Source organism: Mustela lutreola, chromosome 17, assembly GCF_030435805.1.
Source record: "Mustela lutreola isolate mMusLut2 chromosome 17, mMusLut2.pri, whole genome shotgun sequence".
NCBI classification, from domain to species: Eukaryota; Metazoa; Chordata; class Mammalia; order Carnivora; family Mustelidae; genus Mustela; species Mustela lutreola.
The window spans coordinates 34,661,438-34,689,230 of record NC_081306.1 but is presented as its reverse complement, the minus strand read 5'-3'; the positions used below and the strand labels follow the sequence as shown (position 1 = coordinate 34,689,230).

At 47.5% G+C, this 27,793-nt stretch overlaps 1 protein-coding gene across 5 annotated transcripts; it reads left to right on the top strand.

Annotated features, from left to right (window-relative positions):
• Positions 1-4,580: 4,580 nt before the first annotated feature.
• Positions 4,581-16,750, top strand: ZFAND2A (zinc finger AN1-type containing 2A). Of its 5 annotated transcripts, none has more exons than XM_059154810.1 (7): positions 4,581-4,709; positions 7,102-7,199; positions 7,869-7,963; positions 10,263-10,391; positions 13,974-14,125; positions 14,942-15,025; positions 15,417-16,750. In XM_059154810.1, the coding sequence occupies exons 2-7, from the start codon at positions 7,145-7,147 to the stop codon at positions 15,433-15,435; spliced, it is 534 nt and encodes a 177-aa protein (XP_059010793.1). In that variant the 5' UTR covers positions 4,581-4,709; positions 7,102-7,144; the 3' UTR covers positions 15,436-16,750. The 5 variants fall into 5 exon arrangements, 4 of the variants coding, with proteins under 4 accessions (XP_059010793.1, XP_059010792.1, XP_059010794.1 ...); XM_059154809.1 differs by lacking the exon at positions 4,581-4,709 and adding an exon at positions 5,674-5,916; XR_009349249.1 differs by lacking the exons at positions 4,581-4,709; positions 13,974-14,125 and adding an exon at positions 5,668-5,916.
• Positions 16,751-27,793: the final 11,043 nt, after the last annotated feature.

The following is a 27,793-nucleotide window of genomic DNA, read 5'->3' as shown; positions in this document are numbered from 1 at the left end:
ATAGCTGTGTGAAGTATATGTAAATTTTGTGCCCTGTCCACTACATTCAAGATAAAGTCCACATGGTCTGTCCCTGCCTGCCTCTCCACCCTCATCACTAGCTAGTATAGGTAGCAGAGAAAGAATTGCAAATGTGTATTCAGGAGCCTGTGTTTCGGACATTTCTATACTTTGGTGGTCTGTATTTAAAATAGAGTTCAGAACAGTGACCTGTTGGTGAAGAACACTTGGCCCCTTGATAGAGGAATGTATAGCTGGTCATGCACTGTGGCCTCTTCCTTTGAAGCAGGCTCCAAGGTCTGTCTCTGCTCCCCTGTGGAGCGTCACGAATACTACAAGGTCCTTCCTTCCCTGCTGACAAGGCAGTTCTCAGAGGGCATCTTAGGAAGTCCTTAATCTTGACGTGGTAAGAAGCTCAGATGTATGGAGGTCCCGTAACTTCTGCTCAGTGACAACTTTTTGTATGAATGCAGACTTCAGTTAAAGGCAAAAGCTGCGTTTTAAAAATCCGGCTTGGTAAATTTTTGTTCCCACAACAATTTGGTGTGGTCTTAGCCAAATCAGGACCAAAAAGAATAGCAAAGGTAGACCAAGTGCACTCCCCGGTAAAGCCTTTGGGTGTCCACTCTCACATCTTCTCCTGACACTCCCCATGTGCCAGCTCGTGCTGTGGGCAAATTCTGGTTCTCACAAGGCATGCAAATGCCCATCCACGTTTGTGTGCACACATGTGACTATTGTGTCTGCGACTGGGGAGGTGAGATAGTATCCAACCAATTACATTTTTCTTTGGTTAAAAATTCATTTATGAATCTGGCTGTTTAGAAAACATTTATTCAAAATTTGGATGTTTTGCATGAAATACTTTTTTACATTTTGAGAAATAGATAAAACACTGAAATACTTTAAAATTTTTACTCTTAAAGAGTGTAATCTTGGGGGTGCTGGATGGCTCAGTTAAGCATCCCACTCTTGATTTCTGCTCAGGCCATGATCTCAGGGTCAGTGCTGTCTCTGGCTCTGATTCTCTCTCTCAAAAAAAAAAAAAAAAAGGTAATCTTGTTTTTTCCTTTGGCAGCGTGGTCACTACCTATGGTAGGCAGCATAGTGCCCCACCTCCCCAGCCAGTGTCCATGTCCCAACCCCTGGAACCACGAATCTGTTATTTCACATGTCAAAATAAACTTTGTGGACATGGTCATGTTAAGGATCCTGAGTGCGGTGATAATATTAGATTGCACAGGCATGCCCAATATAATCCTTTTATGTGAAAGGGGGAAGAATAAGAGTCAGACAAGGTGTGGTAATGGAAGTAGTGGTTGAGATGATGTGATGGGCCAAAGATTATGGCCAACCTTAAGAAGCTGGAAAAGGCATGGAAGGTATGTCCAGCAGCCCCTAGAAAGAACGTTGCTTTAACCTCTTGATTTTAGGCTTGTGAGATGAATTTTCAGCTTCTGACCTCCAGAACAGTAAGATAGTTAAGTCTATGTTTTAGGCCACTTAACTTGCAGTAATTTGTTACAGCAGCAGTAAGAAATATACTACCAAGTGCAAAATTAGGAATTTGCAGAATGGCAAATTTGATTCCATGCAAGAATTTGAATTTCTCCTCTAAAACTCAGTAGTTAATGTGTATATGAAACTTTACATTTTAGTGTTAAAATTGGTTGTAGCAAGACCCACATAATCTGGGAATATATTGCTCTAAAAAGATTCTTCACTTCAACATTTGGCATAAAATTTACAGGAAAGGGCAATATCTAACCCTCTTTCTGACAGTAATTGATTCATTTGATTATAACTTATTTTTTTAACACTCTTGTTACTTAACATTCTTCACTTTTGGAAATCTAAGTATCTATAGTATTGAAGTAGTGGGTATTTGCATTTATCAGAAGATCTGAGAAATTAAAGTTCTACACTAGGACTGTTGAAAAAAGATAATAATACACAGAGGATTTTTGACCCACAAATGACGATGATCTTAAAAGCTTGTAACTCCAAAATCAATACTTGCGGTATTTGTATTTATGCTTCCTTAGTAAATTATCTTCTTTTAAAGAATCCTTCTGGAAGAAAATTGAAGGGTTTGACTGGCACTGGATTTTGACCAATTTGAAGATCAGGGAGGGAGTTTGTGGAAGCAGTGCCTACAACTGCTCAAGGATGTGGAGTGCTGAGGGAGTGAGCACAAAGCAGGTGTGGAGGTGGAAATGATGGCCAGAGTGGTTTCTTATATTAAGCAAATACAAAGACTGAAAAATAAGAAAATAGAATAATGAAACTTGGGTTTTTATTGCTGGAGAACTTATTTATAAACATAAAAAGAGAAGATTCCAAAAATCCTGATGTGTTGGATTGGAATCAAAAGGATATGTTTTCCTAAAAAATATAAATACAAGTATAGGCAATTATAGATATGTATGTAAATATAAGCAAATATACATACATTTCCTTGCAACTGAGATCTCAAAACAATGACACCCTAGTAGCAATAAGCACACCACACACTCCAATCTTGATTTTTTTTTTTCAAAGATTTTATTTATTTGTGGGCTGGGAGTAGGGAGGGGGAAGATAGTGCAAGTGAGCATGTGCACAAGCAGGGGGAGCCGAAAGCAGAGGGAGAAATACACTCTCTGATGAAGAAGAAGCCCAATGTGGGATTTGATCCTAGGACCCATGGATCACGACCTGAGCTGAAGACAGACGCTACCCAGGCATCCCTCAAATCTTGATTTCTTTTTTTTTTTTTTTTTTTAAAGATTTTATTTATTTATTTGACAGAGAGAGATTACAAGTAGGCAGAGAGAGAGAGAGAGAGAGAGAGAGAAGGAAGCAGGCTCCCTGCTGAGCAGAGAGCCCGATGCGGGACTCGATCCCAGGACCCTGAGATCATGACCTGAGCCGAAGGCAGCGGCTTAACCCACTGAGCCACCCAGGCGCCCCAAATCTTGATTTCTAAATACCATCCTCCACTAAGAAGAAACAAAGCTCCTTGGAGAAATGGCTAGGCAAGGAAGGGAGCAAAGAATGACAGGATGACAGGGACATGTCAGAAAGACTCAAGAGCCAGTTAAATGTGGCTCTCTGCCCATCAAAATGAACAATGACAGCAATAGGGCATGACCACTGAATAAGAGAGAAATCCATGTGTCCATACTGATATAAACAAATAAAAAACAAACAAAAGGGAATCCTCTTCCTTATAGAATGCCAACTAAAAAATGTGAGATGAACAATGGAAATTTTAAAAAGCACTATTTGGGGTGCATCTGGCTGGCTCAGTGGTAAAGCAGGTGACTCTTCATTTCAGGGTTGTGAGTTCAAGCCCCACACAGGGTGTAGAGCTTATTTTATTAAAAATATAGTTTAAAAAATAAAAAGCATTCTTTGGCAATGACTGTAGTGATCCAGCCAAGTCACTGATAGAACTTCATGTCATCAGGCAAAGGGTGATAAAGAATAAAATAAGGGTGGGATTTTGGAATATCTCCCTACAAAATACTAATCAATTTACAAATGAAAAAAAATGGAGAAACCGAGCAGACATCTACAGGACTAGGTAATCAAGATGACAAGATGAGTATCACCCGTGATAAGATGTGTTGTGGCACAGCACCATTCCTGAGGTATTCCTACCAATAAACATGGCCTGCATTTGGTCCTCAGGAAACATCCACAGACTCAGAGACATCTCATATGCATAAGTCTGTGGTCTTTAATAAAAATTATTAGGGACAAGAAGGACGGAAGACCTGTCCCAGCATGAAGGAGACTGCACATATGATCATGGATGGGACCCTGAAACAAAAAGGAAAAAAGAGACACTGACAGTTGGCAAAGTCCAATGGAGTCTGTGGACTGGACCTTAATATCGCTTTGATACTGACTGCCTCATATGGATGGTTACAGACTGGTTATGTAGGGGTGTCTGCTCTGGGGAAATATACATGCAAACATTTCAGGTGATGGAGAATCATGTCTATAGCACATTCTCAAATGGTTCAGAAAAAGACTAAGGAAAATGGGTATGTACATGTACGAACACACACTCAGGCACGATTCTTGTTATTTGTGAACTTGCCTATCTGCTAAAATTTATTTGTAACTCCAAAATCAGTACTTGCGGTACTTCAGCAATTATGGGCCAGCATGTGCTAAGTGGCAAAAAACTTGAGTTGCCTGAGAAAACACACCTCCAGTCAGGGTGGGACAAGATGACACTGGCCTTTCTTGTTCCAGCACTGATATGGTAAATAAGCTTCCATTCCGTTGCCTATTTAGTGTTACGGTCTTCACATTTTTGGCCTTTCTGGTGGCAATCTTGCAGTTTCAAGTGGCCCTTAAGCTGGTGCTTAAGGGCTGTCCGGTTTCCTAAGTACCAGGGCTGCGATGTACCTTACAGAGAAGAGCCGCAGACAGGCTGGGTTCGGGCATGACTTACATACAGCACTGCTGGCCATGAGTTCAATGTGAACAAATCAACAACACATCAGTGCAAGTTGTCTTTAAACAGAAACACACATAAAACAAGGTTAGGCGGTGACGGCTGGGCGTGGCCAGAGGCTTCCAGAGAACTTGACCAGGTACCCTGAGAGCATCCGCTCATTCAGTTCGCTGAGACTTCACACAGTAACCCGCTGGGAGACAGAAAACCCACCACGTACATTTGGGGGGGTGGGCAGGAGGGCGCAATGGAACCGGTAAGGAGATATGGTAAAGTGACCCCATGAGAGGACTGTGGTGGGTCCCAGTGAAGATATGCAGAAAGGGGACACAGTGAGGAGAGGCAGGGAGGGGACCCAGTGAAAGGATGCGGGGGGGGGGGGTGCCCAGTGGAGGGAAATGGTGAGGGGCGCCGATGAAGGGACATGGTGAGTGGATGCGAAGAGAGAACACCGTGAGGGGACGTGGGAAGAGGAACCAGTGAGGTGATGCGGGGAGGGTCCCACTGAGGGGACCGGGGTAAGAAGACGCGGTAAGGGGACGGCGGTGAGAGGACCGCAGTGAGAGGACCCGTGAGGGCACCGCGGTGAGAAGACCCGCTAAGGGGACCGCAGTGAGAGAACCCGGTGAGGGGACCGCGGTGAGAGGACCGCAGTGAGGACCCGGGGAGGGGACCGCAGTGAGAGCACCCAGTGAGGGGACCGCGATGAGGGAACCGCGGTGAAGAAACCCGTGAAGGGACCGCGGTAGCCCCCGGGTAGCCCACTAGGCAAGAACAGGGAAGCTCTCCGTCAAGAGCTTTCCCAGGGTCAAGGCCCCTACCCCACTCGGGGCGCCGCTCGGCAGTGCCGGCTGCGTACCTCGCGGTGTCCCCTCTGCGGCGCGGGCTCTGGCTCCCTCCGCGCGCTGCTCCCCGTACGGCCGACCCCTGCGCACGTCTGCCGGGGGCCTCAGCTTCGCCGCCGTGACTCAGCTTTCCCGCGCCGCGCAGTCGGCCAAGAGCGCCTGCGCGGAGCCACTTCACCGTGACTCAGCGGCTCCGAGAAGCGGCCGGACTGTTCGAGAAGGGAGGCGGTGGAGCGAGGAGTGGCGGGTCCACGGAGCCGCGGGAGGTCGGGATTGGCCGGCCGGGCCGTGACGTAATCTGGGCGCGCCGGGAACGCCGAGCCTCCGCGGGGCGGGATTGGCCGGCCGGGTGGTGACGTTATTGGGGCGCGCCGGGCAGGTAGGGGCCCCGGCGTCTCTCTGAGCTCTAGGAAGCGAATAAATGACCGGAGCTTTGGCGGTATGCGATGCTTCGCACTTCCGCGGGCTTGGACGGCGGGGCGCCGCTCGTCGGATCCCATTTTCCCCGGCTTTTTGGACTCGTCCCCTGCGGCTGGCCGCTGGAAGGGACATCCATCTTCCCGTCTCCGCCGCCTCCTGCTCGCCTCCGCAGCCACCCGGACGCCCGACTAGAGCCAGGTCCGGGGACGGGTGCGGGGCCCCGGGTCGCAGGGCTGGGAGGGCTCCAGGTGCCAGCCGAACGAGCCCACGGCCGGGGGCTGGGCCGGATGAGACAGCGACGGGCTCACCTGCCGCCGGCCTGCGCTCCGGGGCGCGGGCAGTGGAGACGTCGTGCGCGCTCGGGACCGGAGTGGGTGGGTGCTGGGACGGGAGTCACAGCGTTCTCTGAGGGTGTGGAGAAGCCGTGACGGTCGGGGCAAAGGCCCCTTCGGAGGAGTGACTCTGAACCACGATCCGAGGGGAGGAGCGGGGTGGTGGGGAGACTGGGGACAGCACCCGGAGTGGACGCTCCCCGGAGTGGACCCTCCAGACCTGACTTCTGGGGGCGGGGAACTGGGGACAGCACGGAAGACGCTCCCCCGGAGTGAACCCTCCGGACCTGACTTCTGGCGGGGGAGGGGGAGCTGGGGACAGCACGGCGGCGTACGCTGCCCGGAGTGGTTCCTCCGGACCTGACTTCTGGGAGGGGTTCTTGAGAGGGTTGTGGGTGCTAGGTCCTGGAAGGGATCTATCTCATGAGGCCTGTTAACGGACTCCAGTTCCCTCTGGAGCGCAGTAGCTTCACCCTTCGTCCACCTGGTTTCCACGTGAGTTAAGCGCTTGCTCTTCTCCCTCATCAACTCTGGGTTGTCATTAGGGAGCAAGTTCTGAGTAAACCTCAATGCATGAGGGAGTAGAGAACAGCAGGGACAGAGCTGAAGCTCTTCTAATTCCCGTGATTTGGCGCCTGGCAACGGTTTTGTGTGTGTCAACAAGTATACTCACTCCATGAAACTGTGGCCCAACTTTTGGCCGGCGTTTGTGTAAGTTGAATATGGAAAACCCCTGTCAGCGTGAGTCAGAACGGTTTAGCCTGAATTCCGGGTGAGAATCTTCAAGTAGGAAATTAAAAGACCCAAGAAACAGTGGCTGTCCTAATAGGGTGGATTCTGAAGTATCAGCATACTTGTACTCAAACTTCTTTTTCTCTTTGCTGAAAAGCAGCAAGAATTTGTGATGCTTTACTGCCCTGCGGGGGCCAAGGATGACTCGGGAATTGAATGCTTCCCACAGAGCATGTTTATTTTCTTAGCCCTAAGTTATGAACTCTGGGGACTAAAATGATGGCCATCTTTCCTTACGTAACTGTTTTAATTCTTGTAGGTGATCCATCTCTCTGTCATCTGTGTTTGGACACTTCCAAATAATGGAGTTCCCTGATTTGGGGAAGCATTGTTCAGAAAAAACTTGCAAACAGCTAGGTAAGCACTATTAAGAGAATGTTGATAGGCAATGTGTGTTTTGTTGGCTGTTTAGTCAGGAAGAACCGACTGTTTTATTAATTAGCTATTCTCTGGGTCTTGGCTCTGGTGGCTTTTCAATATTGAGAGGCTGGCCTGAGGTTCGGTTTCTATTCAGCACTGTTACTCAGGGTCTGCTGAAGGCCAGGTACCACGGCCAGGGCCAAGTGGATACAAGTGTGCTGATTATATATTTGTGATATTACATGGGATGGGGCTTTTTTGAAAAGGTAGCTTTAAAGGGGCACCTGGGTGGCTCGGTCAGTTAAGCATCCTACTCTTGGATTTTGGCCCAGGCTGGTGAGAAGGAGCCTGGAGCTGGGCTCCTGAGCTCAGTGGGGAGTCTGCTTAAGTTTCTCTCTGTGCCCTCCCCCTACCCCCTGCGGCCTCTCTCTAAAAAAAAGAAATTAAATTTTAAAAAAAAAAGAAAGAAAGAAAAGATAGCTTTATAAGTTCTTCAGTTTTGCTGGCATTGTGAAATTTATGATCCCTGAAGTTTTTCTCACGTGTTTTTCTCCTCAAGGATATATTTGGTAGGCATAAAGAAATCAGTGTAGGTAAATACCTGTTTAATGTGCTCTAGAATTCTTTGGTCCTAATTTTTAAAATGGTATTGTTTTTTTGTTTTAGATTTTCTTCCCTTAAAATGTGATGCATGTAAACAAGATTTCTGTAAAGCCCATTTTACTTGTGCTGCACATAAATGTCCCTTTGCATTCACAAAGGTAATTTATCATACTTTATTCCAATGAGTCTTGTTTTTCATTGTCTAAAGCTGTGCTGTCCAAGTAGTAGACATTAGCCACATAGCTAATTAATTAGCCATATAGCTAATAATTTCATTCAAATGAAGTGAGATTTAAAATCTAGTTTCTCAGTCACATTAGCTACATTTCAGTTGTTCAGCAATCGTATGTGGCCAGTGACTACTGTGTTGGACAGTGCAGATGTGGCGTGTTTCCACCATCATGGGGAGTTCTAGATGGCACACCTCTAAAGCAACAGGTTTCATTTTTAGGGGCTCTTGAAGTCAGATTGTACCTAAACCTTCAAAGCTTGCTTTGCATGTTAAAATATTCTGTTCTTTTGATTCATTATGCTGAGAAAAAAACAGGAGTATCTTTGTGAAGTGCAAGAAATACTTGACAAGGTATCTTACCTGGGAGGTATTAAAAATGCTTATCTGGGGGTGCCTAGGTGGCTCAGTGGGTTAAAGCCTCTGCCTTCAGCTCAGGTCATGGTCCTGGGATCCTGGGATCGAGCCCCGCTTCGGGCTCTCTGCTTAGCAGGGAGCCTCCCTCCCCCTTGCCCCCTGCCTACCTCTCTGCCTCCTTGTGATCTCTGTCTGCCAAATAAATAAATCTTTTTTTTAAAAAAATGCTTATCTGGGGGGCGCCTGGGTGGCTCAGTGGGTTAAAGCCTCTGCCTTCAGTTCGGGTCATGATCCCGGGGTCCTAGGATCGAGCTCCGCTTCGGGCTCTCTGCTCAGCAGGGAGCCTGCTTCTCCCTCTTTCTCTCTGCCTGCCTCTCTGCATACTTGTGATCTCTGTCAAATAAATAAATAAAATCTTTTAAAAAAAAAAAAGAATCCTTTAAAAAAAATGCTTATCTGGGTAACTTTACAGTCTTGTGAATCTTTTTTTTTTTTAATTGTATTTATTTATTTGACAGAGATCACAAGTAGGCAGAGAGGCAGGCAGAGAGAGAGGAGGAAGCAGGCTCCCCGCTGAGCAGAGAGCCCCATGTGGGGCTCAATCCCAGGGTCCTGAGATCATGACCTGAGCCGAAGGCAGAGGCTTTAACCCACTGAGCCACCCAGGCGCCCCATCTTGGGAATCTTTTTAGTGGCAAATAGTACCTGGTAGAAACAGGAAGATGAACAGGACTCTAAGAAAATCAACTTGTGTGAGTCCAGAGGTGTAATACCTCTGTTACTGACTTTGCACGTGGCCCCCAGCCTATATTCATTTTGTTTCTGGTGGTTCAGAGGTTATTTTAGTGACTTCTTTGGGTCTGTACTGCTGCTTCCCTAATGGCAGTTAGAAACACGAATGACTTAGCATTATTATGTGCTTTCATTATTGTTGGCCAAGGTCTGACCCTCCAGCATTTTCTAGGTCATCATGAGGGTGTGGGGGAGGGTGACTCATATTTACCAGGCCCCGATGACTAGGCCACACAACCCAGTTTATTTGTTGGCTGTGACCTCCTCATGTCTCTAGATAGGGAGAGTCTGGTTAGAGATCATTAGTAATGCTTTATTTCTCAATTTGGCAGACTTGTCATCTGACTTCTGGGTGACCCTTCAGCTCAGCCCCTACAGACAGTAGGCCCCATTAATTCTGTGATTATCTGTTTGGATGTCAGTTGTCACCTCTGTTTTCTTGCGGAGCTAAGTTTCTTTAGCTCCTGCCTTGGCTCTAACTGCTGGGCATGTAGCCACTGGGTGCCTTGTTCTTCCCTCCAGAGCTGCACAGTCTTGGGCTTGGGTGGTCATTATGTACCTGAGAGCTCAGCCTAGCTGTGTGTTCCCTTGTCAGGTGAGTGAGTCTCCCTGCGTGTGAGAGCCGCAAAAGGATTAGATAGGCTGTTGGCAATTGAAGGCAACCAGAGGGTCTTTATGGCTAGTGTTTTCTTCTTTTTCTCCATTCTGAGGGCTTTGGGCTGCTTCACCACTCACTGAGATGATGCTAGACAGAGCCAGGCTGCCCTGAGACCAGATCAGTTTCACCAGTTTCTCTCCATGGCTGTCTTTTACTAATTGTTTCAGGGTCATTTGCACAGTTAGGTAATAGTCTGTCATGTTTAAATTCCACTGGATTCCACCTTTGGCAGCTCTGCCCTGAATCTTTAGGGTTCCCTTACTGTAAATCCTTTGTGTTAACTGTATCCCCTTCTAATGAGTAGTTCGAAAGATCAGTGTGTGTTCACTATGTGATTTTCAATGCGTTATGCTGTTGTACCTTTTTCTTTCGAGTTTTGATTGTCTGAATCTGGAATATTCTCTTATATCATTATTTTTAGGATGTTCAGGTCCCAGTGTGCCCACTTTGTAACAACCCAGTCCCAGTAAAAAAGGGAGAGATACCAGATGTGGTGGTTGGTGAGCACATTGATCGAGACTGTAATTGTCATCCTGGGAAGAAAGAGAAGGTAAGGACGAATTTTGTGACTGTTGGTTTTCCTTAGCGGGGAAAGGTCGATTATCTAACTGTGGTCTGTAGTACTCACCATTTGTGTACAAAATAAAAGTTTCCCATGTTGTCCTGGCTTGGGTTCTTACGGTTATATGAACATGCTCTGAATATCAGAATCTACTTTGGGATTTGTTTCCCTTATAGGATTCTTACCTTTTTCTCTCAAGATGGAGCGTTAAGGTGTTTCTAGAATCATTCTGTTAATGTGTACTTTCCCTAAGCTCGTCTAGGAAAACGTAAAAGGATACATAGAATTTGAACATTCAGTGTTCTTGCTTTTGTAGTGTTAGTATCTTTGTGAAAGCTCTCCGTTTGTTCATTTGGAGTAAATCATGTTAGGAAACACAGTAGGCCCTATTCTCCACAGCAGGTGCTTTCAACTTGTTTGTTGGCTCCGACTCCTCCTGAAATACAATGAAAATGACAGGAAGCAGATTCTTTTTGCTCGTCTTGTTTGGGGTACTTCCTTTTTCTCCCAAGTATGTGTCTTGTTTTCTTTTAAGTTTGTCTTGTTCCCTGTAGTTTTGGGCATTGTGTGTTGACCACAGTGTGGGCTGAGCATCGAGTTCCCTCCCCCTGTTCCCATGTGGTCAGGTCTCTTGCCACCCCTGCCCTCCCAGCAGACATGGTGTGTGCTCCTGGACCAGTGTCCCAGTTCTCCATAGGTGAGAGATTCCCTCTGCATTTCTCTTAAGCTAGATCCTAGTTTCCTGCATCTATCTCCCTTACGAGGGCTCTCTAACCTCCTGTCTTGTGCTTTTCTTTCTTAGTTTTCACCTTATTTGGGGAGAGGCATATCTTCCACGTGCGAAGGACCATGGAAGATAAATGGGAGGTTGTGTATGTCGCAGGGTCTTTGTTCTCTGTTATTCCTTGCTCAGCTGCCTGGGGGTAGCAGCCTGGCTTTAGAATCTTTGTTTGAATATATTTGTGGGCGCTGGTTTGTTTTCTTGCTGGGAATTTCCCAGCTGTTCTCCATTGGGCCTTTGTGGGACCAGTTTTCTGTCTGTCAGCTTGAAGGCTTTCTCCTCACCCCATCCCTTCTCTCCTCTGCCCCATCCCAGAGTTCCGAAACTTCACCCTGATTGTTCCTTGTGTGGATGCATTCTCATCTGTCGTGCTCTATAGACAGTGGACCCTTCCAAACTGGAAGCTCCAGTGTTTCCATCTGGAATGCCATATTAGATTCTTTGATTTCCTCTAGACTCCTGTCCCTTGGGTGCTGGGCCTCTTGGATAGGTCTCCTTATTTCCTCTGTAAGTTTCCTTTCCCTGTGAATTCTGCATCCGGGGTGTTTCTTGTGCGTCCCAGTGAATGTGCTCCTCACGAGCTAGGCTGAAGCCGAGTACTCAATCGCATGGTGGCGGCAGCTTGGACTCTCACCTTTGCTGTGGGTCTTCTGCCTGGTCCACCTTCTGTGCTCTGTGATTTCAGGTCTTTCTCTTGGGCTAATCGGATTCCCCTCAGAAGGCATTCTGTTCCCTGCCCGGAGAGCGTGCTGTGGCTTCCGGAATTGTGGAGCTAGGTGGAGAGAGCTCTCGCAGCTCCTCCGCAAGGAGCGTGAAGTCCTTACTGCCTTCTGAGTGCTCATCCTGTGTTTCTTGTGCTTCCCCTGCCCATTGATGACCCTCCCAGGCCAGCAGCCTCTCTCAGACCCTCAGCCAAGCGTGCGTCTGCTGCTGGGCTCAGGTGCAGCACTGCAGGTCTGTTCTCATACACGCTGCCACTCCTGTGGTGGTCCCATGGCACCCTGAGCGGCTGCTACAGCCAGTTTCAGATATATTGGGAGTTTTGTTTATGTATAGGGGTGTTTCTTGACCTTCCCCACCAGCTTACAGTTTGGCTTTCTTGTATCTCCCAGGTTCATTATTACTTGAGTGCTTTTTCCCCCTAAAATCTTTTTTTTTTTTTTTTTTTTTTTAAAGATTTTATTTATTTATTTGTAAGAGAGAGAGAGAGAGAGTGAGAGCAAGCACAGGCAGACAGAGTGGAAGGCAGAGTCAGAGGGAGAAGCAGGCTCCCTGCGGAGCAAGGAGCCCGATGTGGGACTCGATCCCAGGACGCTGGGATCATGACCTGAGCCGAAGGCAGCTGCTTAACCAACTGAGCCACCCAGGCGTCCCCCCCCTAAAATCTTATAACTGTTTTTTTTTCCTCCTTATCTTGGTCCTTGTGGGTTTATCCCTTTTCAGAAAATCTGCTGCTTGTCATTTTCATTGTATTTCAGGAGTCAGAGCCAGTATACGTGTTCAGTTCTCCTTCCTTAACCAGAAGTCCAAGGATCCTCAAACTGAACTTGCCCTTGGTTGACAGCACGTAATGTGTGCCCTCTCCCCTCAGACTGCAGATTCTCAGATGCTCAGGCCTTTCTGGGGTTTGGTCTCAGCCAGCTCTATGGCTTGCCCTTCCCAAAGGCCCTACCAGGTTACTCAGGTTTGTTTTTCTGAGATGCCCTGCTCCTTTCTTACTGCTCTCCAAAATAGCATATGGGCTTTCAAGGAGCTCGAGACTTCAGGAAATGGGCATTTGTCAGGCTTAAATCTCAGTTTCCAGTCATGAATCCTGGTTTATAGTTATAAACTACCTGGTTATGTTACATTATTTAATGTAATAAGTAGAAGTTTTGTTAACCCCTGCTTGCTGTTTTCAACCTCCAACATGACAGAATAAGCTCTGTATGCCTTAGCCTAGCACCCAAAACCTTTTATTCACCAGCCAACCCCAGTCCCCTCCATAACCCCATTCTCTCTGTGAGTCCTTAGAGCTTTGCCCTCCAATCATTCTGGAACTTCTAAAACCTGCCTGCCTCTATATAAGATCACAACTGCACTTGGCATGCTTTCCTCCTGAACTGACAGGGTCAGTTGACAGGGTCTTCCTTGTTCTTGGCCCACCCCAGATTCGGGACCCAAGTCCATCCCCTGTCCCCACGCCTGCATGCACATGTTCCAGTCACTCAAGGCAGCCTGTGCCTACCCATCTTTGCTGGAGAGCTGCCCTTGGGCTTCTAGATGGATACCTTTTGGCCAGCATCCTTGCTCTACAGAGTCGGCAGTGCCTGGGAATTTATATCACTCCTTCACCCCATCCCTATTGCCCCCTGCGAAAAAAACCCCGAACCCCAAAAACATAATGGGTATAGAGACTACAGATTCTTAGCTCCATGGAATGTCTTCACAGCCCCTGGAACCAGCTGCCTTCTATATAACTGGCATGATTCCACAGTCTTGGCCACCTTCTCTTTGTGTCCCTGGTCCCCACTCCTGTGGAGGGTTTTTTTGTGTGTGTGGTGTTTTGTTTTGTTTGGCCTGAGAACACCTCCAGTCGTCCCACAGGAATCCCCAACTTAAGATACTGCTTTTGTGTTTGTTAAAACTTTGCCGTCTCCTTGGTACTCACCTGTGTGCTTGGCAGATGTTTGAATGAAATCTTGACATCTTCATTCCTTGTAGTGAAGAACCATTTCTCGTTTAAATGTTGGTAGTCTTATTGGGGCTTGTTAAATAATTGCTTATTGAAGCAATTCTTGCTTTCTCAGATTTTTACGTTCCGGTGCTCAAAAGAGGGGTGCAGGAAGAAAGAGATGATGCAGGTGTCTTGTGACCAGTGCCATGGGAGTTTCTGTATTCAGCATAGACACCCTCTGGATCACAGCTGCAAGCACGGGGGCCGCCCCATCGGCGCAGCTGGGTGAGAAGCGAAGCTGCCTGTGACGTGCTGGCTCATGTACAGGGACACCCATGGGACCGCCTGACCCCCATGGTGGGGATAGGGCAACTCTGAGCATTTACCGAACTAAGTTGTTGAGGTGGAATATTTGTTGTAGGAGTTTGGATGAATATAATCTAAATTAAAATTGGATTTTAAATTAAAGTTGGATTTTAGTTGTGTTTCTTCCTGTGGCTGCCAAAACAAAGCACCATGGCCTGGGCACCTTCATCAGCAGTTCAGTCTCCCTGCTCTAGAGGCACAAGTCTGAGATGGACATGTGGTGGGGCGGGCTCCTCCCAGAGGCTCTGGGGTAAGCCAGTTCCAGGCTGCGCCCAAGCTACAAGTGGTTTGCTGGCAGCCCTTGGCATACTTTGGCTGTGGGCATCTCTCCCCCAATCTGTGTGTCCATCACTTAAGTTTTCCTTGTGTGTCTATGTCCATATGTCCCCATTTTATGTGGACATGGTCATACTGGATTAGGGTCCCGCCCTTCTCCAATCTGAGCACATTTCAGCTAATTACACCTGTCATGACCTTACTGATAAATGTCACATTCTGAGGTCTTGAGTATTTAAGACTGTGAGGCTATCACTTTGCTGGGGACATAATTCAACCTGTTTACAAGTGGTATAACAGAGCATCTTTCTCAAGTCCGTGAAAACGTTTGCCTGAACTGGCAGTGGAATGCTAAAGTTTACCTTTTCGTTCCTGGTAGTTTCTCAGGTCGCCCCGCACGCAGCTCTCCAGGTGAGTGATGAAGGGGTCGATGACTGTTGGTCTGACCTTTCTGAATAGGTGCACAGCTGCCCGAGCCTCTGAATCCAAGCCATCAGGAGCGTTAAACACACTGTCCACCAGTTGGCTGGCTCGGCGACTCAGGTATGGGTCTGGATGGCATGCACAAGGGCAGGTGCTTTGTACCGGGGGCGTGGTTCTTGTCTGAGTGACCAGCACTGCAGAGTCATTGCAGTACTGTTAATAACTGACTGGTTAAAATGATGTGCTCGGGGTGCCTGGGTGGCTCAGATGGTTAAAATGATGTGCTCGTCCATCGGCTCAGTGTAAGGAAGGCTGAGAGATCTGGATATGAGTTTTCTCAGGCCCTGAGTTACCAGCACAGTTCATTCCAGCACAGACCGTATCAAGAAGTAACAGGTCTACAGCTGGTTGCCGAAATACCTTATTTAGCCTAGTGCTTTTGTGTGATGCATTGCTCCTGGTTAATCAAGACAAACCTAAAAAAATAAGCTGTTCTTCTGTTCTCTTTCAGGTGGAAAGTAAAGAGGTGATGGGACTATGTCAGCCCACAGTGGCATGGTGGCTTGTGTGTATCACTGTAGCAGGGCAGGTAGTGTTGATGCTGTAGTGGCTCTGTACTTCTCCTCGCAGGTAGTGTGGAATGCCATTAAAACTTTCCCAGTAAACTGTACATGTTTTGGCAGAATAAACAGAAGGATTTTGATATTCTAAGTTAGGCTAAGCTACTCCATCAACCTGCTTCCTCCAAATAAAGTGACATAAAGGTTGATCTGGCACACTCGGATCCTTCAGAGGGCGGCTCTGCCCTGGCCTGAGTCCCTCAAGAACAACCCAGCGTTCTGGAAGCCTCTGTCACTTATACAACCACACAGCTGATTTATTCTGTCTTCATCTTGTGGCTGAGGTACCTGAGCCCAGGAAAGGTGGGGGAGGCCGTGGGCCTACTGTGTTAAGGTCCTTGTTCAGAGGTGGCCCCAACACACAGTCCCTATTCCACTGAGCAAACAGCTCTGTGGCCATACAGACTCAAGTGCTGGGCTTACACTGACAGCCTCAGTCCATGAAGCATCCCCATGTCCTGTGACCCTGGGCACTGGGAAACTGAAGCAAGATGTCATTTGAGTTGGATTCTGATCTTAACCCACTGGTCATCCACCTAAACATCCAGACCTCCCTTTGCTCTTGTCCAGGCGATGACTTCTGCTTTTAGAGCCTCAAAATGCAAAGCAGGGAGAGGCTTCTGTTCAGTTTCCATTCCAAAAATAGGTGATCAAAACTATTGCTGTGGGCTTAGTTGGTGGTACGTGTTCTGGACCAGTGGTTCTCACACTTCCCAGGCTCGTAATTGTGTGGAAGGCTCCTCCGAAGGGTGCTGGGCCCCACTCCCAGAGTCTTCTGGTTCTGTGGGACTGGTGGGCCTTGAAAATTTGCACTTCTAGCAAGTTCCCAGCTGATGCTGCCGGTCTGGGGACCCCACTTAGCCAAATAACTTCTCTGTACCCGTGCTGTCCAGTACATGGTGACTAGCCAGAGTTTATGGAGCATGGGAAATGCATTTGGCACAACTGGGGTTGAATTTTTAGTTGCATTTAACTTAAAGGCAAATTAACTTGTGCTTTTTAGAAAACTCTTCAGTGTGTTAACTATGGTATGTGAGTCTTCTTTCATCTATAAATTTTAAATAAAGGTCAACCCTTTCTCATGAAAACATAATACCCAAATTGAGAATCAAAAACACTGAGCTTTGAAGACAATACCAAAAAAAGTATGTGATTGTTGAAGTTATTTACATGTTGAAATGCTAATATTTTGGGTATGATGGATTAAATAAAGCAATAAAGTTGATCTTACTTGTTCTTGTTTTAACTGTGGCTACTAGAAACTTTAGAAACAGGTAGGTGGCTGGCATTATATTTCTTTTTCTTTTTTTAAAAGATTTTATTTATTTATTTGACAGAGAGATCACAAGTAGGCAGCAAGGCAGAGAGGGAAGCAGGCTCCCTGCAGAGCAGAGAGCCCGATTCGGGGCTCGATACCAGGATCCTGAGATCATGACCTGAGCTGAAGGCAGAGGCTTAACCCACTGAGCCACCCAGGTGCCTCCTATTTCTTTTCTTTTTTTTTTTTTAAACAGTTTCGGGGTTTTTTTGTTTTGCTTGAGAGACAAAGAGTGAGCACAAGCATGAAGAGCAGCAGAGGGAGAAGCAGCCTGATTCTCTGCTGAGCAGGGAGCCCAATGCAGGGCTTGATCCCAGGACCCAGGGATCATCATCTGAGCGGAAGGCAGACACTTAACCAACTGAACCACCCAGGTGCCCTCCAGCATGTTATATTTTTTTAGTGTTAGAAGTTTGTATGCATTTTTGAGAAAAATGTCACACGGTTTTGTGCTCTGTGTTCATCTCTGCAAGGTAGGAAGGGACTCACTTTCCTTATCTGTTGCGGTGCTTCTGTGGCAATGTTTGAGAAGCACCAGGCGGTAGGAGGAGCTTCCCAGGCAGGACAGGATTGCATTTGCTCAACCACTTGAGGAGGACCTGGAGCGAGCTGGAACCTGTTGGCTGTAGTTGACCTGCAGACAGCCACAGGGGTGATTGGGCGTGAGTGGTGTTCTATTAACAGGTGCCACGGCATCCTGTGTGTTCCCTGCCATTGAACATCTCCAGGGCAGAGGGTCCTTGGAAGCTCAGGTTGGATGTCTCAGACGGAAACCCGAAGCTTTGCTGAGAGGAGTGGGCCTCCAGTGTTCACTCTCTGTCCTGGGTCCTCTTCCCAGCCCATGAACCCACCACCCCCTCCTCTCCTAGACAAGTGGGTGTAAAAGCCAACCTTTTGAGGGTGTCTTGCCTACCTTGTCCTAGGGCATTTGGATTTGTGGCTGATGGGAGTGATTATTGATCTATAAGCTGGGTGTTTTCTTGCTGGCTGGGACAGACACAAAGTGGGTGTCCCGAGTCTATCTTGGCACCTGGACCCAATCAGCAGGTGACAAGCACCTGGGAGGTAATGCTTCCTGCCTGGGTTGCCTTCCTGCTTTCCCCCGAGTTGGCCTTGGGCTGGCACCAACCAGCTCTTCCTGGGCGAGGCCCAGAGCCAGGCTGCCCGTCGTTGTGGTGTCTGGCCTCTAGTCTGCAGCCTGGAGGGACTGGCCACTGCCTGCCCAGCGGCATGCTCTCCTTCTCCAGGGCATGTTCACAGGAAAGCAGGAAGGGAGACACTGGCCCACAGATACTCTTAGTGCACTTTCTTCTTCTTCTTCTTCTTCTTCTTCTTCTTCTTCTTCTTCTTTTTAAAGATTTTATTTATTTGACAGAGAGAAATCACAAGTAGACGGAGAGGCAGGCAGAGAGAGAGAGGGAAGCAGGCTCCCTGCTGAGCAGAGAGCCGGATGCGGGACTAGATCCCAGGACCCTGAGATCATGACCCGAGCCAAGGCATCACCAGAGGCTGTCCATCTGGATGGTGGTGAGGGCTGATGGGAATGTTGGTTGCTTTGGGGAAGTCAGGTGCAGTGTCACAGGGAGATTGGATACAAGAGCCATCAGCCCCACGTCAGCGTTTGTAAGTCATCCATGATGGGAGGGATTGGGGTTATTTTAAATGTATTTTTAATTAAATGTATTTTAATTAATCTCCTGTATTCATTCTTTGCAATAAGCCTAAGACCAAACTCAAAACATAGGCTTGAAACTGGCCTCAGTTGGCTGAACTGGCCTTGGTTCTCCAAGCTTCCGGTCTGAGAGTCAGGGTCTCTGGCATTCATCCAGCGTTGCAGATGTCTGGAGGCGGTGGTGGTGTGTTCTGGGGAACGTGCTGAGGGAAACAGGTCCGACTTCTCTATTTGGTCTGCCAAAAACTTTCCTCAGGGAGGTTTTGATTTGCTTTTCTGTATTTTCCTGAAATGATGTAGACTTCTGATCGCGGTAGAGAGTGTAGAAAGTGCAGTGGGGAGGAGAGTATCCGGCTGAGGCAAGAGGTGGTTTGCTGTTGGTTTCTAATTTTTTTGTCTTGAGTGTGTCTGCCTCTCTAGGACGTTAGGGGGAGCTCTGCCCAAATCCACAGTTGCAGAGTTTATGCACAACCTTGTTCTAGGTGATGAGATCTCTTTTGAATGCACCACCAGCTAAGATTTTCTTGAAATAAATACTACAAAAGCAACCTTTTTAAATGGTCTTTAGTAAAACAACAACAAAAACATGCCAACAGGCAGAGCAGTTGGTTAATTTTACATTCTGTAAAATTATCATTCTGAACTGAAATAAAGCTACTTATGTAAATAGCTTCGCTTTGGCTCAATCTTAAGAAGAAAGTGCACTGGGGCGCCTGGGTGCCTCAGTGGGTTAAGCTGCTGCCTTTGGCTCGGGTCATGATCTCAGGGTCCTGGGATCTAGTCCCGCATCCGGCTCTCTGCTCAGCAGGGAGCCTGCTTCCCTCTCTCTCTCTGCCTGCCTCTCCGTCTACTTGTCAAATAAATAAAATCTTTAAAAAGAAGAAGAAGAAGAAGAAGAAGAAGAAAGTGCACTAAGAGTATCTGTGGGCCAGTATCTCCCTTCCTGCTTTCCTGTGAACATGCCCTGGAGAAGGAGAGCATTGAGAAGGGCCGCTGTTTCCATAGCACTCAGGAAGCTTATGGGATGGCAGGGAAAAAGTCAGGTCCTCTGTATAGAGCGAGCAGCTGTTGCTGCATACGTGCTGCCCAGATGTGAGATCGTGGCTGTCATTTGGCTGAGCATTCGTGTCATTCACCTCCCCCCACAGACGGGTCCTCAAGCTGCTGTCCCACAGTGCCAGCTACAGAGCCCTGACCACAGGCAGACTCTTTGGTCTGTTGGGGCATGTGTCCTCCCGCCCATCTTCCCACTGTCATATACCCCTGTCTCATGGAGGGTGGTGACCCTTGCACGGTTTGCCTAAAGCAGGGGTTCTCAAACTTGTTCTGAGCCTGGTACTCTGCCACAGTGGTGTGTCTGTGCTGGAAGCCTGCTGAGCTGGAGGCCGCGGTAACCTTAGTGGACAGGATCAGATCCATCTCAGCATCCAAGGGTGAGATGGAGTTTGTAGGAAGCATGACAAGTGGAGAAAACAGTATCACTCATTTTTGCTGAGTTAGGAAAATTGTAAATTAGGAAAGTAGTTTTGCTGACTTGAGACTAGAGACCCGTAGGGGGCGCCCAGGAGTGTTTGGCAGGAGTTGGGCTGGATGTGTGTGGTTGGAATTCCTGCCGCAATGTTGGGAGATGGCACCATCGTCATGTTTCCTGATGGTTACTTATTTCAGCTATAAGCCCGGAGTAGGATCATTTCAGATTTGACCTTTCTTACTTGGTAAACGGATTTTTTAGAGCAGCTTTGGGTTTCATGGCAAAACTGAGCAGAAAGCACAACCCATATCCGTGCTGCCCTGCCTCCTCCATATCCACATCCGCACTGCTTTGGTTTGCTGTGGTAATTCAGAGAGTAGGGAAGTTGGCCTCAGCACACGTTGCTTCCGAAAGCATGAACTCCATCACAGTAACGAATTCCAGAGCCGTTGTGTGTGGCCGGAAGGAATACAGACTTGATGTGCTCTCCTGTTGTAAGGTTGGCACTTGTATGGTTGCACTATAACGTGCCTTGGTTGCGAGACCGGTAGGGGGCTCCCACCTGGCAGATGTGGAGACTAGCTACCAGGCTGTAGGATGCTGAGGAATCCTTGAGGGAATTTTAAAATTATGGACATGAAGGGTGCCTGGGGGGCTCAGCCAGTTAAGTGCAGACTCTCAGTTTTGGCTCAGGTCATCATCTTGGGGTCCTGAGATCAAGCCCCACACTCAGCACAGAGCTTGAGATTATCTCTCCCTCTGCCCCTCCCATGCACCCTCTCTCTCTCAAATAAATGAATCTTTAAAAAAAAAATTAAATAATCAGATTACAGACATCGGGGGCTCCATCCGTGGACCATATGACTCTTGATCTCAGCGTTGTGAGTTCAAGCCCCATGTTGGGCATAAACAATATGTTAAAAAAATTACAAACATGTTACTCTCAAAATGAATAATATAGTAATCCGATCCACAACCTAAAGTGATATTTCTGGCCGTTATAAGGTAGAGAATGCATTAGGAGGACAGAGTGGGTGACCTGAGTGCCTGGGGTGGAACCCTAAAATGGACGAGGGCAGGAGACATGGAAAGTCTGTTGCTGTTAAGTTAACAAGATGTCCAGGGTGACTGGGAGGAGTGGGGATAGCACCTTGCTTTTCTTGGTGGCACTTAGGCTCTGTTGGGGGTGGGCAGGGTAGTGAGCAAGGGAAGAGGTTTGAAAGGAAGAATCCAAAGTTGGGCTGTGAGCATGTTCTTGTTGAGATATTTACTGGACTGCTGTGTAAGCCATGTAAGCAGGTGGGTAAGCGATTCCAGGGGGCAGGGTTGAGACCAGAAACAGGATTTAGAGTCACTGGCATATGGTTGGATGGAAAGCTATGGCAACAGATGAAATCACAGTGGAAGAGAGGGAGAGGGAACGAAGACCTGGCACTGGGCCCAGACAGAGTACTAGGGAATAAAGATCTGGAGGAAAGGAGAAGACAAGGGTAGTGTCTCAGATCTCTGTAACATAGTGTTCAGTGAAGTAGGACGTGAGATATAATTTCCATAAAATCATAAAACGTATGTAGCTCCTCTAACAATGTAAAAGTTTCAAGAGGCGACAAGATACAAAACATGCTGCCATCAATAGCCCTCATTGCCATAAATGACGATCAGAAGATACAAAGAGCAAAATCCCATCTACAATGGCAGTAAAGACAAAATACTTAGGGATAAACCCAACAAGATCTATGTAAGACCTAGAGCGGACAAAACTTTAAAACATGAAAGACACAAAAGTAGACACAAAACATCGAGACAGGCCTGTTCTTGGAAGACAGCATCATAAAAATGTCCGTTTTGCCTAAGTTAATTTTATTTTTAAATTATATCCACCAATTTATTATTTTATTCTCCCTTATTTTTAGTTCTTTATATATAGAAAGTAAAGATAGCAAAACAGCACACAACCTGGACAACAATGAGTACTATTAAAGAGAGTTGGTACACGACCACTTTAACATAAAGACCAACTCTGCTCCAAAAAGTAGAAAGTTTCCCACTCCCTAAAAAATGTTATCAGTTGCTATTTTTTAAAAAAAGATTTTATTTATTTATTTGACAGAAATCGCAAGTAGGCAGAGAGTCAGGCGGTGGGGTGGGGTGGGGTGGGTGGAGAAGCAGGCTCCCTGCTGAGCAGAGAGCCCAATGCAGGGCTCTATCCAAGGACCCTGAGATCATGACCTGAGCCAAAGGCAGAGGCTTTAACCCACTGAGCCACCCACGCGCCCCCAGATGCTATTATTTTAATGGTCAGAACCATTTTAAACTTCATCACCTCTCGGGCACCTGGGTGGCTCAGTGGGTTAAAGCCTCTGCCTTCGGCTCAGGTCATGATCTCAGGGTCCTGGGATCGAGCCCTGCATCGGGCTCTCTGCTCGGCAGGGAGCCTGCTTCCTCCTCTCTCTCTCTGCCTGCCTCTCTGCCTACTTGTGTCTCTCTCTGTCAAATAAATAAATAAAATCTTTAAAAAAAAAAAAAACTTCATCACCTCTCTTTGTCATTTTTTGTTTGTTTTTTGGTTTTGTTTTTTTAAAAGATTTTATTTATTTGTTTGACAGATCACAAGGAGGCAGAGAGGCAGGCAGAGAGAGAGAAGGGAGGAAGCAGGCTCCCCGCTGAGCAGAGAGCCCTACGTGAGGCTCAAACCCAGGAACCTGGGATCATGACCTGAGCCAAAGGCAGAGGCTTTAACCCACTGAGCCACCCAGGTGCCCCTTTGTTTTTGTTTTTTTGATAGCAGTTTTGACAAGTGCCTTTGTAAGAGCAGTTAATCTACTTGGAAACTTGGCAGTTTCCAAGTTTTCTATTTTCCTTCTAAGTGTCCTTGCAAAGTGTGTGACTATAGAGCTCAAGGCTTAGAACGGTTGTGTCTTTCCTGATTTTTCTGTGGTCTGCTGTTCATTTTGGCTAGCCTAAATTAATTTTAAATCTAAGAGGATCCCAATAAAAATACCAACAAGCTGCTTCTCTGGAGCTCCACAAGTCGGCACCGGAGTCGTGGAAAACTACACGTGGAGGAAAACTGAAGGAGCACAGGATGAGAGTCCTGCTTGGTCTCACGGCTCACTGTAAAGCCTCCTGCAGAGAGCAGCGCAGTGGGCACAGCAGCGGGCAGCCCGTGTAGTGGAGCAGGAAACCCTGAAACCCAAGTGCATGTGGAAACTCAGGTGTGATAAAAGGTGTATCTTGGGCATATGGGGGCTCTGTTGGTGAAGGGTCTGCCTTCGGCTCAAGTCAAGATCCCAGGGTTCTGGGATCGAGCCCCGCCTTGGGCTCCCTGCTCAGTGGAGAGTTTGCTTCTCCCTCCGCCCTTCCCTCCCCGACTCCTGTGTGTGTGCTCTCTCTCCTGCAAAAATAAATTAATAATTAAATCTTATGAAAAAAAAATAAAAGGTGTATCTCAAGTCCGTGGGACCAAGATGGGTTTTTTGAACAGCAGTGTTGGTTCAACCAGGCAGCCACTTAGAGAAAGGTCACACTGGCTCTATACCCTAAGTCACACACACAGAGGGACCCCCATCAGAAATGTGAATGTAAGAAGTGAAACCAAACAGGGTATGGGAAGAAAACTTGGGTGAATTTCTCCAAAACTGTGTATGGGAAAGGCTTCCCCACAATGATTCAGAAGTCAGAGGGATGAAGGAAAGGGCTGTTAGTGTCAAAGCACAGTTGCATTGTGGAGAACAAAGGACAGGTGACAGACAAGGACAAGGTATTTGCACATACATCACAGGTGAAGGTTGATATCTCTAATAAAGAATGGACACACTAAGGGGAGAAAAGATCAGAAACCATAGCAGGGGCGCCTGGGTGGCTCAGTCGCTTAAGTATTCACCTCAGGTCATGATCCCAGAGTTCAGGGATCAAACCCCGCATCAGGCTCTCTGCTCAGCAGGGAGTTTGCTTCTGCTTTTCCCTCTGCCTCTCTCCCTGCTCGTGCTCTCTCTCTCTGTCTCTAATAAATAAATAAAATCTAAAAAAAAAAAAAAAGTTAAAAAAAAAAGCAAATAGGAAGATGGGTGAAGAATGAAGTGACGTAAGAGTGTATAAAGATGATCCTGGGATATAGAAAGGGATGTTCCACCTCACTTGAGTTAGGAAAGATGTAAATTAAGACCAAACTGAGGTCCCATTTCTTAGATTAGATGAGCAGAAATCCAAACTCGAACGGCATATTCTATTGACAAGGCTGTAAGCAAGAGAGGTGTCCACACATTGCTGGTGAGGATGCCAAGTTGTCAACCATTATGAAGGAAGATCTGGCTATACCCAGCAAAACAGTATTTGGCAGTCCACCCCAGGAGTCAACCCTGAAGGCATACCACCATGAACAGTAAAATGCAAGTGTGCACGATTGTTCAGTGCAGCCTAATTTACAATTGCAGAGCTCGAGACTGAGTGCCCGTGTATGGACGCTGATTAAATGAGCCACAGTCAGTCCACCCACGGGGCCCCGCCAACCTGTAGGAAAGCATAAGAGGATGCCTGTAAATTGATGGAAGATTTCCAGGATGGACTGTTGGCTCGAAGGAGCAGGGTGCAGAGGAATGTGCGCAGTGCTGGCTGCGGTATAGGGAAGAAATATCCACACACCTGCTTGTTTTTGCCAGAGGAAGCTCAGAAAGGATAAACCAGAAACTAAGAAGGTTGGCTACTTACGTGAGGTTTCGTGGATGGGAATGAGGTAGAGGGTTGCAAGCATTAGAATACTTTCTTGTGCAGTCTTAACGTTTGGACTCCTCCTATTGTTTCACAGATTCAACAAAGTTCAGCAAGACGGCAGGGGGTGGGGAGCCCCGCAACTGGAGAGACACAGACACCAACAAACAGCCTTTTTTTTTAAAGATTTTTTTAAAAAATTTATTTGACAGACAGAGATCACAAGCAGACAGAGAGGCAGGCAGAGAGAGAGAGGGGAGGAAGCAGGCTCCCCGCTGAGCGGAGAGCCCGACGCGGGGCTCGATCCCAGGACCCTGGGATCACGACTTGAGCCGAAGGCAGCGGCTTAACCCACTGAGCCACCCAGGCACCCCCAAACAGCCATTTTTGATGTGAATAAACACATTTTTGGAGGAACAAACACAATTTTTTTCATGATAAGAAACCCACAAAATTCACCATTTTAACCATCTTAAAGTGGATACTTCAGTACCACTTAGTACCTTTTCAGTGTTGGGTAATCACCACCACCATCTAGTTCCAGAACATTCTCCGTGTCCCCGAAGGAAACTTCATGCCCATTAATATTCCCCATTCTTTCCACAACACCAGCCCCCAGCAATGACTAATCTACTTTCTGTCTCTGGATTTGCCTGTTGTGGACATTTCAGGTTAATAGAAATACACAATATGTGGTTTCAAAGAGCCTGTGGCTTCCCTTTTACATGCCCTCCTGTCCACTTGCCCCAGGGAAGCCAGCTGCCAAGTGAGCTGCCCTGTACAGGGGTCCCCATGACAGGGAACTCAGGGAGGCCTTTTGCCAATGGCCAGTGAGAACTGAGGCCCTAAACCCAGTGACCCTTGGAGAGTGAATCCTTCCAATAGCCACGTATGAGCTGGGAAATGGACTGTCCCCCAGGCAAGACTTCTGATGAAACCACAGCCCTGGCAGACAACTTGACTTCAACTTTGTGAGGGACCATGAATCAGAGGCACAGGGCTAAGGCACATGGGTGTTCCTGACCCCTCAGAGACTGTGACATGAAGCTGCTAAATTTATTGTTTTAAGTTTTGTGTTCATTTGTTATGCAGAGATAGAAAATACAATTTTCTGCCTTTTGGATTTGGGAGGCAGCATAGACCATATTTAATATGACCACTATTCATTTACTGGGAAACTTGGAAGTCGTTGGTGTTGAGTGAGGCCCAAAGCAAAGGAAGGCTCTGCACCAGATCCAGTTTGTGGCGCAAGCTGTCCTGCACTTGGGCCACATAATTTGGAAGGTCCAATAGAGCTAGAGAGGTACGTACATGGTAGCTGAGACTGTGTGCGTGTGTGTGTGTGTGGTACCTGGCACCATCTCCTAGAGCTTGGCACAAAGCCATGCCCTCTGCTGCAGAGAATTACAGAACATCCTAAGCAGCTATGGATGTGCTACCTTGCCTTAGAGACTGAGCACCTGGCCGTGGACATCATCTGAGGATGTGACTAGAGCTGTCCATCAGGAGCAGGTCATTTTCAGACCCCTGAAGTTACAACGTTTGGTGAATGTGTCAGCAGTCCCTTGTATGGTGAAAGTGGTATCTTATTTTTCTGGATTTCCTATCACATTGTGTTGTCTCCTTGTGTACATGGCTATTTCCTATTGAATGCTGGACATAATATGAGTAATTACAATTTGGGCTATGGAAACACTATACTTTGATTCTAGGGAGGTTTTACCCTTTTTTCTTTGAGCAGACTAGCAGCATCAACAGTAAACCCTGTATCACCTGAATGCAGTTTCAGAGTTGGAGTGAATTTAATCTGGATTTTATGAAGTCCCTACAAGCCTGGTCTACTCTGGTTCTATTCACTCTTACAGTGTAGCTGTTCAGGGTCTCAGCTCAAAGATGGGGACATTTACAAGAACCCTACCCCTTAGGAGCCCTAGCCCAAGCTGTCAATCTCTGTTCGGTTTCTAAGCCTTCCTGCTGCCTCTTCCAGAACCGACTGACCCCTGAGTGGAAAATGTTGCTTGATGTCAGGGGTAGTACTCTGGGTTTCCTTTTATCCCGTCAGAATATTTCACTCCGATGGCACAAAACAGCATTTCTTTTAAAGTTTTTTAAGTAATCTCTGTACCCAGGGCGGGGCTCAAATTCATGACCCCATGATCATTCATGATCAAGACTGGCATCTTCCACTGACTGAGCCAGCCAGGTGCCCCTAAAACAGAATTATTTTTAAACGATTATATTTTGGCCAGCTTTTTTTTTTTTTTTTTTTTTCCCTGTTCTCAATGGGAGGCTCACCGGAATCATTATCAGAGCTTTCCTTTTTTTTTTTTTTTTTTTAAAGGTAAAACTAAACAATATATTACACATTTATATATTTTTACATTATATGCTGTTTAAGCTTATGGGAGGAAATTTCTTGGCCGTGTGGCCGCGAGGCCATCGGGGCAGTTTGAAAACAGGACGGTTTTCCTGAAGTGAGCAAGGCTGGACGTGCTCACACGGGCGTGAGTGGGAGGGCGGGGAGCGACCGCACCCGCACCGCACTGCACCGGGGTTAAGGTGGCTTGTTACCCGAGCCGCACCTGCGCGCGCGGGCAGCTACCCTCGCACCTGGAAGCAGTGGAGGCACCGCAGAACCGCGCCTGCTCCCGCCGCTCCCGTCCCTAGGCCCCCAGGGGCTCCGAGGCAGCGACAGTCACCCCACTAGAGCACCTGCCAGCCACGTGGGGCCGCCCGGGAGACCCCTAAGCCGAAGACCGCCTCCTGGGGGCTTCACCCGGGCGGCGTTCAAACATTGTGCACAGTTCCATGGTTGCAGCATCCTCAGTTCATACAAATGAATTGCGTTTAAGACGAATCTGGTGAGCGCAGGCAGACCTCTCGGGGTGGTCCGCCTGGGGTTCGACCAGAAATGGGATGCGGCGCCCTAGCCCTGGCTGCCCGCGTATGGGGCGTTGCTAGGCAACTCGCGGCTCCCGGCAACAGGCAGCGCCCAGAGATGACGCCAACAGCCCGCGTCCGCACTTGGACCAGCCCCCTCGCGGCCGCCGTATGCAATTGGCCGGCGGGCAGACGGAGGCGGGTCTCGGCCAATGGGCGA

Bases quoted from the DNA above. Each gene is read 5' to 3' on its own strand.
- ZFAND2A (XM_059154810.1), top strand. From the start codon at position 7,145: ATGGAGTTCCCTGATTTGGGGAAGCATTGTTCAGAAAAAACTTGCAAA. The intron at 10,392-13,973 runs GTAAGGACGAAT...TTGCTTTCTCAG, and splicing joins ATCCTGGGAAGAAAGAGAAG to ATTTTTACGTTCCGGTGCTC. The intron at 14,126-14,941 runs GTGAGAAGCGAA...CTTTCTGAATAG, and splicing joins CGCCCCATCGGCGCAGCTGG to GTGCACAGCTGCCCGAGCCT.